This window comes from Centroberyx gerrardi, chromosome 6, assembly GCF_048128805.1.
Source record: "Centroberyx gerrardi isolate f3 chromosome 6, fCenGer3.hap1.cur.20231027, whole genome shotgun sequence".
NCBI classification, from domain to species: domain Eukaryota; kingdom Metazoa; phylum Chordata; class Actinopteri; order Beryciformes; family Berycidae; genus Centroberyx; species Centroberyx gerrardi.
The window spans coordinates 29,109,625-29,124,741 of NC_136002.1; the positions used below are offsets into that span (position 1 = coordinate 29,109,625).

General features: G+C 41.4%; 1 protein-coding gene across 1 annotated transcript in view; it reads right to left on the minus strand.

The window, feature by feature from the left end:
- Positions 1-4,706: 4,706 nt before the first annotated feature.
- LOC139931624 (calpain-9) overlaps positions 4,707-15,117 on the minus strand; it is a 19,116-nt gene continuing 8,705 nt past the window's right edge. Inside the window, exons 5-16 of the mRNA XM_078283949.1 lie at positions 14,677-14,908; positions 12,987-13,144; positions 12,251-12,459; positions 11,406-11,451; positions 10,859-10,936; positions 10,124-10,184; positions 9,122-9,186; positions 8,326-8,394; positions 7,981-8,059; positions 7,346-7,462; positions 5,673-5,731; positions 4,707-4,925 (exon numbers count right to left, since the gene is read on the minus strand). Coding sequence (XP_078140075.1) covers positions 4,899-4,925; positions 5,673-5,731; positions 7,346-7,462; positions 7,981-8,059; positions 8,326-8,394; positions 9,122-9,186; positions 10,124-10,184; positions 10,859-10,936; positions 11,406-11,451; positions 12,251-12,459; positions 12,987-13,144; positions 14,677-14,908 — 1,200 coding nt within the window. The 3' untranslated portion in view covers positions 4,707-4,898. The remainder of the gene's footprint in view (positions 4,926-5,672; positions 5,732-7,345; positions 7,463-7,980; positions 8,060-8,325; positions 8,395-9,121; positions 9,187-10,123; positions 10,185-10,858; positions 10,937-11,405; positions 11,452-12,250; positions 12,460-12,986; positions 13,145-14,676; positions 14,909-15,117) is intronic.

Below are 15,117 nucleotides of genomic sequence, written 5' to 3' on the forward strand. Positions count from 1 at the left end.
AAGTACCAGAGCGAAAATAAGTTTGAGGAGGAATCAGGGTTTTTATGTGTGTGAATCCATATTTTTGTTCATAATAGAATCCATTATCCAATTATTTATTTATTTGTTTATTTCGAAATAAAATCCATATTGGCGAACATGTGTTGCAACATTTTTTTGTGGTTCAAAGTACTGAAGGGAAAACAGAGATATGTTTAAGAAATAATCTGTTTTTCATGTGTATTTAAGTCATCAATTATTTGCCTTAGGGATCAATTTCTTAGCCTTGAATTCACCCCTCCATAACACACTCTCTCATCAGGAAATACCATACTGTAGGCTAGATTATATTGTACATGATCCCTACAATATAATCTTTTTAGTACATGTTAAGTTTCACTTAATATTTGACACAGCGATTCCAGTGAATATATTGATACGATTTTGTTCTGTAAATCCCAATACTTAGGCCTACTCATTTTTTCCCCAGTGACAAATGATACTTTTATTTTGAAGGCAATCCCGCCTAACTTCCGGTACGATTCTGATGATCTCTATCTCACTTGACACAGCTGTCTACAGCAGCCTCCATAGGCCAAACAGCTTATGAATATTTATGACACAATGTGAGCCGCGTGAAGGAACAGAGGGGGACTGAGCTGCTGAAACACTGAGACATGAAATACTGAAACACTGAGACATGAAATACTGAAACACTGAGACATGAAATACTGAAACACTGAGACATGAAATACTGAAACACTGAGACATGAAATACTGAAATACACTAAAACACTAAAACACAGAAACACATAGAAACACTGAAATACTGAAAAACTGAAATACTGAAACATTGAGACACTGAAACACTGAAACACTAAAACACAGAAACACTGAAATACTGAAACACTGAAACACCGAAACACTAAAAACACTGCAATACTGAAACAATGAGACACAGAAACACAGAAACACTGAAACATTGTAACAGGGGCGTCATGCAAGCCAAAATTCTGGGGGGGCACAATTAGAGCGGGGGGCATGGGGGTCCTTCCCCAGAAAAAAAAAGAAAATAATGACGCAATTTTCTGCAATTTGACATATAAATTCAAAGACTTTGGGGGGATTATTTTAAAACTTCACTAAATCAGTTTTTGCAGCTCAGTAATCTCACACTTTATATTAGGGTAAATACTGTATATTTATTTAGAGATTTTCATGTCAATTATTTGTGCTGTTATGGTTACTGAAAATGACACTCACTTACTGCCTGATCATCATCATTATCATCCCTTGATTGGGGTGAAATGGTCATATGAAAGAGGGAACAAATCTTTCAATTAAATCTGCATACATTTCCATGAAGGAAAAACAGCCTATCACTATAAATCTCACCTAAGATAACATGTTTAGCCAACCAGAGCTAACGTTACACGCTTTTCCCGAATGTGGTTGTTTCTCGCTCCTTAACCACTGTGCTCATTTGCGTGATGCTAAAATGTTTAAACTTTTCTCATTGTGTCACGATCATAGACGATATGTGTCACACTTGCTTGAAAACTGTGCAGATGTGTCTGCTGCAGGAGTGCTTAGCAAACTGTCAAAACTCAACTGAAAGCTAACGTTAGCGACGAGGCTAACGTAGCTTTATCAAAGACTGTACTTCTCTCTCTAGCTCTTCTGGTCAAGATTAGCATGTTAGCAATCTATGGCAGCAAGGAGACAGAGAAGCTGCTTTGGTTCTTGCTAAACCTCAGCGACTTGCCGTAAGTCGGTTTATACTGCAGCGAAGTTACAGCTCGCCCAACAGTTCACATAAAAATGGCCGCCTATCTGCCCATCCTGGAATGTTGATTTGAATGGGAATGACCGTTCTGTCTATTCAAATTCTGTGGAGGAAACTTGAACAAAAAAAAACAACAAACAATAAAAAAAAATTAAAAAACAACAGGTATTATCCTGTAATATTTGCCAGGCTGAGGCTGCCTACAGAAGTAGGTCACACCCAGGCTGTCCTGGTGGATTAGCGTCACGGCGGCGCGGCGTAGCATGTAAACGTGCTCCGGCTTTGATGTTGTCATGTGTTGCAGGGCCACATAGTGCCGCTCTCCCGCTAACAGCTCTGTGATTGGTCACAACAGTCCTGTGGCCATTCATTCGACCCCACTGACTCATAATTATAGTCCGGCTCGGCTCTCGTTAGCAGGAATGCGCCCCTGGATGAATGGTCTTCTTTAAAAGGGGCTATAAAGAGAGAGAGAGGTTTTGTTTTGAATATAACTGGTGATGTTGATATGTTGATATAGCTGAGGCACAAAAATGTCATCACTCATATGTGTGTGTGTGTGTGAGAGAGAGAGAGATAGAGAGAGAGAGAGAGAGAGAGAGGGGGGGAAGAGGGAAGAAGAAAAGAGAAAGGGATGAGAGAGAGAAAGAGAGAGAGGGAGAGAGGGGGGGACAGAGGGATAGAGGGAAGAGAAAAAGAAAGTGGGAAAGGGAAGAGAGAGAGAGAAAGGGAAGAGGAAAAGAGAAAAAGAAAAGGAGGCGAAAGAGAGAAGAGAGATAGAGAGACGCTTGACAATATTGTTCTCAATTTTCATGCTAATAAAGCACACTGAATTCAACTGAGAGAGAGAAAGATTAATAGAGAGAGAGAGAGAAGAGAGAGAAGACAAGAGAGAGGGGGGGGGGGGGGTAGGGTGTGGCTGTGTGCAGTATTGCCTTCAAAGTCTTTCATGTAGTGAAGGTGCTGCTGTGTTCCTTCAGGTTCCTGTCTGCTGTGCTGCAAGTCAGTTTGAACCAACAAACAGCAGCGCAGCAGGAAATTGAATGAATCTCTGACCCCACCCCCCCACCCTCACCCCCCTAACACACACACACACACACACACACACACACACACACACACACATACCCCTCTCCTGGTATGTGTATCTCTGACTGCTCGTACTATAAAGAATGATGCTGGAAGACGGATATTTACACATACCACACGTCAAAGCAAAGAACAGAGGGTCATTTCTCAAAATATCCCCAGCGGTCGAGGACCAGACCCGCTGCCAAGTACAAGAACATGTTTTAAAGGTTTTTTTTTTTTTTTTTTCATTCAACCTTTATTTAACCGGGCGAGTCACTTAAGGAACAAATTCTTATGTTCGATGATGCCGGCCTGGCGAGAGGCAGAAGGGAGACAAGACAAGAAGGCTAGCACTTTGCAGAAAGCAACAAAGAATGAAACATGTTGAGAGAGAAAAGTAGCTCACAGACACACAGAAGGACTGGGGGACAGTAAACAGCGTAACACCATCAGCAACAAGGACAGCACTAAAGGCCAGGGTCGGGGATCAATTCATGAATGAACTCATCAATTTCAATTCAACTGAGGAATTGAAACTGGAATTGAACTGGAATTTCAGGAAGTTTAATTTAATTCACTTAAATTCTGTGAAATTAAATGTTTGTTTTTGCCACATTGCCATGTTTTTCTTGCCACATATCTGAGATTACACATAGGGTTATATATTATCAATACTGAATATCATAAAACGTTAAAGGTTCTTTTCAGCTGGTATTTGATGCAGAACATGTAATGGTAATCCATACATTATGACTGAATGTGTTTGATTTGTTGAACTGTCTTTTAGTTGATTCATAATGTTTTGATTCATAATGTTTTGATTTATAATGTTTTGATTTATAATGTTTAGCGAGTCGAGACAAACTCTCTTAGAAGTGGAATTTCATGGAATTCAATTCTGTTTCCTGTCATTCCAATTCAATTCACATTCTGTTTCCTTACAGCTGGGAGACTTTCACACTCACACTGCAGGAAGTGAACTGGATTTTACCGTGCATTCTCACTTCAGTTCATGAATGGCCCTGACCCTGCTAAACACAATTAAAACACGCTGCAACAAAAACACACAGCAGCACTGACAGAGAAGTGAGTGTTCTGCAGAGAAACAGTTGCATGAATGCCTGTGCATGTCAGTGACAGAGTCCTTGAAGGCCGAGAGAGAGAGAGAGAGAGAGAGAGAGAGAGAGATGAGGCTGTTGTCATTATTTATGAGCCTACACAGGATTTGTCTTGGTGGCCGTGGCTCAGACACAACTGGAGCATTTACAGAGGTTTCTACATACTGACACATACAGCACAAACATCACAGTCACGTGGATTCTAATGAAGTTTTAAGTAAATAAATACGTAGATGCTGCAGAACTGGAGTGAAGCGGGCACACTGTGAGGAAACAAGGGAGGAGAAGCCATGTTGAAGCTGCTAAAGTGTCTGAAATACAGAGAATGTTAACTTTACTTTTTCTCTTGACTGACCTTTGACCCAAGATGGTCCCATGGTTGCAAACAGTGCTCTAAGACAGTGGCCCCCTCATTTTGGGGGGGTCGCGATATGATTTATGGGATAGAAAAAAACTACTTTGAATTATGTATTATCATGTCTATTTTTTCTTGAATTCCTGCTTTTTTTCCTTGTGAAATACGGAGTAGTTTTCAGCCTCTCTGCATCCTCTGGTGATGAATCAAATGAAACGACCTGAAAAGGGAAAATCATTCTTTGGTTGAACTCTGAACACGTGTGACGGCAGGCATTGCTTCGTTTTTAGGGGTCACGAGACAAAAAGGTTGAGAACCACTGCTCTAAGACGTTTCCATGGTTACTGTCTGAATACATGATGACAACGTGCATCAAAAGGAAAAAAGACAAACAGTATAAATTTGGCACAAGGCCTGGCTTTTATTGTGAACATTATGGTATCATCATAACAACTTTTTCACTACTGAATTACACTGTACATTTAAAACCTAGACATTAAAATCATGCACTAACAGCGGTCAGTAAGCACACTAAACTAAACTAAACTAAACTAAAGTGCAGCCAGTGAACAGCAGTGACCGGACCAGCTCAGTTGTACATGGTCATGTGGAGCCACTGGAAGGAAGCAGAGGACACAACATTCAGATCAAAGTCAGCTGCTGACTGGACCTTCATCATTATTTATCTTGTATCTTTGTCTCAGACCGGGCCGTTAATTCAATATCATCGTGTATCGTCTTTCAGTGGAATCATATTGTGATGATATGATGATATTGTGACACAGTTCTGATGATAACAAGCACATTTTTATTTAAAACTTCTGATAAAATGAGGTATGAAACATCTTAAGGAATATTATTTGTTTGACGTCACACTTAACATTACCATGCAGTTCTATTCAGTGAACATGTAATTTTGCTACAAAAAATCCATTAGATTATCATGATATTGATTTCAACCACGTCGCCCAATTTATGTCCCTCAGTTTCCCTCCAAACAGGATTCGTGTGATGCTTTTCAAACCTTTTTTGCAAATAAACATTTTTCTGTAAAATGAGTTGTAGCTTCAAAAGAGCAAATCATGTTTTCAAGCTCATCTTGTAGATTTTGAGTCCTGGCAAACTGGTTAATATACTGTAAGGCCATTACATGCTTTATTTTACTGGCATATCCTTTATTCCAAACAGAAGAGTCCACAGTGATATCAAAACAATTAAATTAATTCATATCATATCATTCTTTTAGTGTATTCCAACATAAATTATATTTTTTGGAGTTCTCTCTGTTGAAAGCATCTGTTACTGATGCAGAGACAGAAGGGAGAGTCAATATGTTTTTACAGTTATAATCACAAACTGTTACCTGTCTGTAGCTGACGGTTATGGCGCCCATTCCCACCATGTCATACGCTTGAAATTTATCTGTAAAAAGGAGACAAACACAAAGAGTCAGAATTAGTCGAACTGTATCATGGCAAATAATTGTTTGTGTTTGTTTTAGCTTGCCTGGAGTACCAGGTGGGTGGGATTTACCGGATTAGGAGTGTTGGGTACGTTTCCAATCACAGAAATGTAGACTAAATTGACTTTCCTGTGATTTTCTAAATGTTCTGGCAGTCATTGTGCTGCCTGGTGTGTCAAACCCCACCTATCTGGAGACAATGTGGGCCAAAACAAACTAGGAAAAGTTTTTGCAAATCGCTGCCGCCGGGTGAAAACCTCGTATCTCCACAATGTCTGCTTTTAAGGAACTAAGGAAACCTGTCTTGTTTGCAGCTTGACCACCATGCACTTTTGAGTTTATGTGATTAGTTTTCAAAATGTCTTATAAACCACAGACTTCTCAACCCATAGAAGAGCATGGGATACATCAATTGAGGTTAAAACCTACACCAAAATTGGACTTATGAGGTTTTCACTCAACAGCGGTTAAATACTTTCAGCCCCGGGACGGTATGGCGACACGCTCAGATACAAGCATGTTCAGTCTTGCCTATAACGCTATAACAGCAATCTGTTGCAATATCTGTTTATCCTCTCTGATAGATAAACCGTCTGTAAAGATAAAGCTGTTGTTCTGCATTCTTTCTGGGCTTTTCTCCTCACGCTATTCAAAGATCTCAACATCAAACATCAACTTCTGCTCTAAACTTCTACATGAAAAACAAAACCTCTCTCTCTCTCTCTCTCTGCTCTGCTCCCTCCATCTCTCCTCTCTTCACTTCCTCTCCCCTCTATCTCCTCCCGTCTCTTTCCCACGCCTCCTCTCCCACCTCGCTCATCCCTCTGTTTCTCTCTCTCTGTCCCTCTTCACGTAACTCCTCTCTTCTTCTACCCCCTTCTGGCCTTTTGCTGCGTTCAAGTCCTGTTGGATTGACTGTAAATATGAGCGTCCGACTGGGAAAAACTGTTAATGTCAGACTGCTAGTGGTAATTACAAGTAGGACTCCACTGATATCTGTAGTCCAAGACAATAAAAATCGAAATTATCACTTCTAATCTCTTAACTTTATGAGTGCGTAAGAAATTAATATGTTGACCCAGAGTTTGTTTTGTTTTTGGCACCTATTTCTTTTACTCTATTATTGTTGGTGTTTCTTGTTTTCTTTTATTGTCTTCCTTTTTTTTACTCTGTTATTTGTGTACTAGAGGTGGGGAGAAGGGTGAAATGGGGAAAATGGTGCTCTGTAGACCCTGACATCTGTCCATTGTTGACATTTTTACCAATAAAAATTGTATTAAAAAAAAACATTATCAGTTACTTTTACACTAATACAATCAACCCTACTTGTAAAAAGTGAGCATCACCTGCTGCAGTTCATTTATGGTTGATTTTAATTTCTTAAATAAAAATGATTTTGGATGTGGGCGTTTCAACAAGTTTAAAATGTGAATATTTTCAATGAGATGTCATGTCGTTCTTCCCCTTATTCCCATTGCATTTGTATTCTTCCCATCCAGTCTCACCCCCCCTCTCCCTCCCTCCCTCCCTCCCTCCATCCCTCCCTCCCTCTTCTCCCCGTCTCCCTCCATTACGGATCATGCTGTCCAGCTTCATCAGCAGGAACAGGAACCCGGGGTAACTGATGGTCAGGTCCGGCTCCGTGTATCTGAGGCCGACCAGCTGCAGCACAAAATCATCCACCGTGATGCCTAGAGGCAGGGCCAGACCAGAGCAAACGCACACAGATCACAGCCAACATCACTTCACACAGCAGCTACAGTGAACGGACAGGAATTGAAATATTGAGGACATAGTTGAGGAGATAACAGCAACTAATACAGTAGCACAACTGCATACAGGCACACATGGAACAGGATGTTTTCACAGCAAGATGTACAACAGTCAATTCACACACATGTATATATCATGCTGCTGCAGAGTTGTTAGGGCTCATGTGTGTTCAGTGAATGCACCAAAAGATTAGGAATAAATTATATCAAAAAGCAAGTGGATGTAAATAGAGGTGTTCTGGCTCCCCCTGTTGGTCATAATGTTTTTCCTGACTGATGTCTGGAAGAGAGATTGCATGCTCAACACTAAGTGAAAAACGAAACCCAAAATCCAGGGGAGAAGCTGACAAAGAGTGATACCCAGCAACTGTTGGATGCTGCTGTGCGTGTCAGTGTGGAAAAGCCTTGTCAGTGACTGCAGGTGTTGTCGGTGGTACCTGCTGCCTTCAGAGCCGGGCTGACCTCTGGGTACTCCAGACGCTGAGACTGATTCTTATCAAACACCAGGAAGATATCCTGAGGAGAGATGACAGACCGCATACTGAACACACACACACACAAAACTGAGTAATCATTCAGCTGCTGAAACTTTACTCAGACATGATGCAACAACTACAGATCTGTAGTACCGTGGATGATGTGGAGTTCTTTCTCAATACAAGAGGAAGATCGTTGTAGTTGTGTGAAAAAATGTAACTAACGTGTGAAGATTTTCATAATACAACTTTTGATTCCTTTCACTAACTTGTGTAGTTGTTGTTGTTGTTGTTGTTCTAACTTACCGTCCACCTCCTGATCTTGTCCCACATGTTTTTAAACTCCGGCCAGTTGAGCTTAGCGAGGCCTTGACTCTGGAGAAAACACTGAGGTCAAGGAAGCAGATCAAACAAATACTGAACAACGACTCTGAAGCACCAAGACGACAAGCTGCTGAGAGTCACTGGTGCAAGAAGAGTACTGTTGAATTAAAGATCCTACATGTAGCATTTTAACATCAGTAAATCATTATCACATTCATTTTGAGACATTAGTGTAATTACAGTAAACAAACCAGACCATCAATAGTCAGCTTGTCAGCCTCTATCAGCCTCTACTCTGCATCCTCCATAGTTTCTCCGCCTGGTGGATCTGGAGGGAAATCTGCTGGATCGCTTTACGGCACAAAACAGGAAGAGGTTCTGTTCTTCCAGAGCAAACGGAGCTAAAGCTGAAAGAGTTTCTGGCAGCAGATGGTGGAAGGAGGGAGAGGAAGATGGAGAAATCACTTCTAACGTGTTAATCCTCTTCAGGAAAGACAAACAGCAGGGAGGGGGAGGAGGGACTTCCTCTTTACAACAGGAAGCACTGGGGTTTATGGGAAATTAATACATTTTGAGAAACGCTAGCACTGACAGCAGCACTGGTGTGTGATAGAGGCGACCAAACGTCTCGGACTTTAACAAGTAGGCTAAGATAAACAGTGAAACAGCATTGTAGCATGATAGAACATCAGGTTTCAGTACAAAGACACACCATGTTTCTATTCACATCTTAATTTTCTTTTTCAGATATAATAATATACATGTTTTTCAAGGATACATCCATCAGGACCACAAAGCTCTTGCAGTGCTCCAGAACCAGCTTCTTCTCACTGCCTGCCAACACTAAACACCACAAGGGGATGATAAGTGTACATGTGGACGGACACACACACACACACACACACACACACTCTCTCTCTCTCTCTCTCTCTCTCTCTCTCTGGGCGGGGTGTTAGTAAGGAAGCGGCTCTATACATCCTCCTTCCTGCCTGCTGTGACAGCAGTCCAGCTTCCTGCAGTAAAAACACTGAGTTATCTCGGTCACCATCTCCCACAGCCGCCGCTCAGCGCTGCAGGAAGTGATGTCACTGTCAGGTGAGCCTGCTCACTGCTGCAACACACTGACAGGCAGCAGAGGACATTTCACAGAGTCTTCATACCTTTTGCTTCTCTTTGGCACTTTCTCAAAACTCAATGGGGAAGATTATTTTACAGCAGGAATTTCATTTTTGTAGGATTTTTATTGGATGGAGACAAAGAGGGAGATGTTTGGGGATATTTGGCTGATTGGTTGGCTGGTTGACCAATAAGAATATAATAAAAACGCAGTTACAAAGCACTTCATAAGCATAGAAAAAAAACATAAAATCAACAACAAAAGTAAAAAGAAAATACAAAAAAAACCCACCACTTTTGTTGATTGTTATGGTTGGTGGTTATTACATAAAAGGAAGTCAATAAAATGAGTTTGAAGACGTGATTTGAAAGATGATACAGATTCAGCAGCCTGAAGTCCTCAGGCGGGTCGGTCCAAAGTCTCTGACTGACTGACTGACTGACTGACTGACTGACTGACTGACTGGCTGACTGACTGGCTGACTGACTGACTGGCTGACTGACTGACTGGCTGACTAACTGACTGACTGACTGGCTGACTGACTGACTGACTGGCTGACTGGCTGACTGACTGACTGACTGGCTGGCTGACTGACTGACTGACTGACTGACTGACTGACTGACTGACTGACTGACTGACTGACTGACTGGTTTCATTACTGACCTCCTCCCTGTATGGCCTCAGTCAGCAGGTCATGGAGCTCCGCTGGCTTGCAGAACCCATCCTGATGAAGAGGAGAGACACAGTACAGAAAACACATTCATATACACTGACAGACGTCTGGGGACACCTTGCCTTAAGTACTATTTGATTTTCTCTGTTATTTTTCAATGAAGAAGTAAGAGTAAAAATCTCTGAAATGCTTTTGTTATTGTTATGCTATTTACTAATACTTTGGATCTATATATTCAACACTCAGCTTCATGTTAGTGTTATCTTTTAGTGTTATCATCATAAATATTTGCATGTATGATTTTTTTTTTCTCAAACTAAACCTAGTTAGTCTTTAATGGGGTTAAGTTATTGCAAACTGACAAGGAAACATTTTCAAAAGCTAGGTGTCCCCAAACGTTTGATAGTTAGTGCACCTACATCCAAAACACAGGGGGAGCTGCTGTAAACTTGTGGATTAAACCAGTATTTGCAGATAATTCTCAGTATTAACCTGCTTGGCGCAGCAGCTGGGTGGGGTTTACCACGTCAGGCCAATTCAGATAAACGTCAGTGAGCCGTCAGTCGGTAAGTTAACGTCAGAACGGTTCCTAATGCTCCTGGTATTGTCCTATATCTCAAACCCCACCCACCTGGCACTCTCAGGAGGTTAAAACAAAGGTGTAGTATGACTTGCAAATGCAGCTTGACCCAGTTACGGTGCAGCTCTGTGCAGGCGAATCTCACCTTGTTGCAGTGCTTCTTGAACAGGCGTCTGGTAGATTTAGGGGAAGGAAGAGCGGTCAGGTGTGGGAAGGAAGGCTGCTGGGAGAAGACACAGAGCCTGCACTCAGTAACTAAACCTTAACCCTAAACACACACACACACACACACACAAATCTCTAATTATCCTTAAGTAGATGGGCCGTTTTAGTTGAGTGGCTCCATAAACAAAACCAACAAACCCAGTAAACAGCCTTGTATCGTACAGCTTTATGGCCTTGTGTAACCCTAAGACTTGCAGTTTGAGTCTGTTTATCTTATTTCAAAATGTGATGTGTGTGAGCTTGCACAGTAGGACAAACGTTGAGCTTGCACATGGATTGGTCTGTTTCTGAGATGTCCTAAGTTGATTTTAAAAACAAAATCTTGCTGCATGATAAACGGTCAAGATTCCCTCCAAGGTTTTGTATTGGTATCAGACTCAAGATGCAAGTAAGGATATATGAATTAGAGCAACATCATAGGGCCATTCATGAAAGATGAACTTTGATAGCTTTTGTGTGTCTCCTACCTCCTTTATGGAAGCGATGTCTTGTGGTCCTGGTTTCTCAGCCGGACTGGAAGAAACCATGAGAACATTAGAGTCATCACATGCACATTTACACACGTTCATCTATGACTGTACTGCTTACAGTCTAACTTGTGAAGCAACAGTGTTATCATCATGGTGGAGCAGAGGGACCAGGAGTCCAACTTTGCTTGTGGGACACTGTATATTAATACTGCATGTTGGATCATAGATGTTTTGTGGTTTTCACAGGTTCAAATTTCCTTCCTAAAACTGCAAACTGCACCAAGCCCTCTAATGTCTTTTGAGTGTTTATTTTTCTTGTTCATTAACAGTAATTTCTCCTGACCTCCAGCTGTGTGCACATCCAAATAATTTTAATTATGACTAGAAGCCTCAAATCTAACACAAATACTGTTTTAACTGACTCCGCTTAATGCAGGATGTAACATCTAACCTCATTCTGTTGTTTTCTTTCTTGCTTTCTTTCTTTCAGGGTGAGATGTTGTTTTGAGCCCCACAGAGTTTCTACAGTTTGTAGCTCTTCTTTTTGCTTCTTCACCCTTTTCTCGCCTTGGCTTTTTTAGTCTTGACACTAAGAAACTTAATGACGGCAATTTAAAGATTATTTTATTTGGTCCTTCCAGCTCCAAAAGCATGATTCAAAACAAAGTAGTCCGTGTGTGTTGTGTTTTTAGATAAGTGCTATATAAATAATGCATGTAAACGTCTATATAAAGTGAATACACTGTTAAAGTATAAGTATGTTTTATCAATTGTATGTGCAACTAAACTAACCCCCTAAAAACCCTAAACCTTCTCCATCATCAGACTGGTCCATCACTCACGCAGCGGCGTTGCCCTTCTCTGTCAGCACCCGGATGAGGAACGCTCCCTCCTGATTGGACTCTGAGGCGGAGGGGATGATGATGTAATGTCCCGGCGTCAGGCGACCGCGAAGCACGACCTCCCGGCGCGCGCTGTAATTCGGGGTGCCGAGGACCGGCCGGAGCACGCTCAGGTCCGCGGGGGACAGGTATTTACTGTCAGAGCGGGCCTGCGGAGAGAACACACACACACACACACACACACACACACAAACACACAAACTAGAGATGGGACGATCTGCTTATCTCAGGATAGGATTCGATACGTGATATGGGGTTCATGATTCAGTACAACCACAATATGATGTAATAAATAAAAGTTCAATGACAACAAAGTCTGACGGTGCAGAATTCTGTTTATTTCTGAGCCACAAATCTTTCTAGCGATGCCATTGGCTGTTAGAATGTAAACAACAATTTAAAAATGTCATTACAAAGTGCAAATAATATAATTTGGATGGAGAGCTTGTGAAACTGTGATGGTCAAGAGTCTCATTTGTGATTACTACAGCAGAATAACATGGAGCTGATATCACCATTCATTTTTCTGCCTAACGATACATATTGTCACATTTTTTTATTGCGATATATTGAATTTCGATAAATCAGCCCATCCCTAATACAAACACACAAAAACACACATGCATGTATATGTGTGTGTGTGTGTGTGTGTGTGTGTGTGTGTGTGTGTGTGTACCTGGTATATGTGCAGGCCTATAGCCAGGTTCACCCCTCTGCGTCTCTGGTGTTTCTGCATCAGAGCCACCAGGAAGGAGCAGCTCTTCTGAGGGTCTGCTGGGTTCTTGTCCTCCTCCAGCAGGGTGAAGTAGAACTGGGGGTTCTGCCAGAACAGACCTGGAGACACACATGCTTGTATTTCTATATTTGTCAGGGTTTTGCATTGCCTACATTGATTCCCTCTAACTCTAACCTTAAAGGGGAACTAAACCCCAAACCCAAATCTGTGTAAAGCCTGACATCTGCATGCTTTTTACCATTAGATGTCAGGCTTTACACAGATTTGGGTTTGAGGTTTAGTAAATCTTTAATCTTGCCAATCCCACCGGTGGGACCATCATTACAAACGCATGTTGCATGGCCAAGCTTTGTTTAAACCCGCACTATTTTATTTTAAATTCTAGTCAAGATCCCAAGGTTTCCAAAGATATTAAATATGTCAGGTTGAATTACAGGGAAATGTGTAGAAAATTATGCACAAATCTAATATTTCACTCAGTATAAGCAGCTGTAGCTTCAGTGAAGTGTTAAAATGAGCAGATACAGAATATGGATGTGACATTGTCTTACAGTATGGGAACACTTGTTTTTCAAACTTTGAAGCTACTTAAGGAGAAATTTAAGGGGAAAATCAGAGTTCACTACATGCATTTAAGAACACAAAAGGCATCATCTCAACTCAAACAGAAGTTTGATAGTTAGCTCTTGTTTTGTTTTTGGACAGACTTGCAGTGTGAAAGCCTCAACTAGCAAGTTTGTGAACATGTCCAGAGCTGCCAAATTTCAGGACCGTTTGCTAACATCCACATCTTCTTATATGTGCAGCTACAAATTTATACTGAGTCACATTGTCTGAGAAGGTTTGTTCGATATACACTGACAGACATGGTATTATGGTGATGAAATGCACCGTAAAGCCGTGACAATATGAGACCGTAACAGTGATTAAAGGCTATACAAATAAACTTGACTTGACTACTAATCCTAATGCAGAAAGGAGCTTTAGTTATACAAACATTTCTCTGAGGCAGAGCTGCTCTGGAGGCTGAAATAATCTCATTGGTTGATTTAAACCTCAGTGGGTGCAGCCAAAGAACCACAGTTTTTCTGGTTGAGTAACTTAAGGCAAGGGAAGAAGACAAGAGGTAAGAGAGGAGGGAGCTAATATTATGAAGCCTAGCACTCTGCTGCTAACTGAAAAATGCAATCTATCCATACTAAGTTATCTAGGTTAGCTAGTTAGCTAGCTGCTGACCTTCCAAGATTATGAATGTCATGGTTATGAATGGATGAAAAAAGAAGTCATTGCTATTCATATTTTTATTTGTATTCATTTGTGTTCTTTGTCATTCAAGTTTGCCAGTTTGTTAACTTGCGCTCCAAAATCTGTGGTTCTTTAGCTCCGCCCATTGAGGTTTAACTCAACCAATAAGATAATTTTTGCCTCCAGAGCAGCTCTGCCTCCAGGAAATGTTTGTATAAATTAAACTCAAATCTGTAACCCTAAATCGTATGTGCAGATGAGACAACATAAGATAGAAATACACATACAAATCCGTAAGTGTCTTGCATAAAACAAATGACACGCAGACAGTTCTCAGCAAAGGTGTATCTTCATTTTTTAAATCATCATGCTTTTCCCGTCCTACCTCCACTGGGAGAGCCCCCTGCTGAGATGCGTGGCACCCAGTTCCCATGATGCATTGTGCAGCACCACGGCTGTACGGTGGAGCCTGATTCGTTGAGAGCTTCGGTCAGGTGACACACCTCCATCAACTCAAAGTTCTGACGGAAGTCTGACACCGCCATCCTGATGGAGAGAGAGACACAGAGAGACAGAGAGACAGGAAGAGAGAGACAGACAGGGAGAGAGAAGGAGGCCTGTCATAGATTAAAGGAATACACCAAGTTTTTGGGAGATTGACTTAACTTGAGTAATGAGAAGACAGACACCAAAACCATCTCCTACGATCACTCAACATAGTGAATGCGAAAGTGTTAGCATGAAGCACCGGACGCTGACCAACATGCCAAACTCCCAAAAACTTGGTGTGTTCCTTTCAGAGTTTAACTTGTGGAAGGAAAATTAG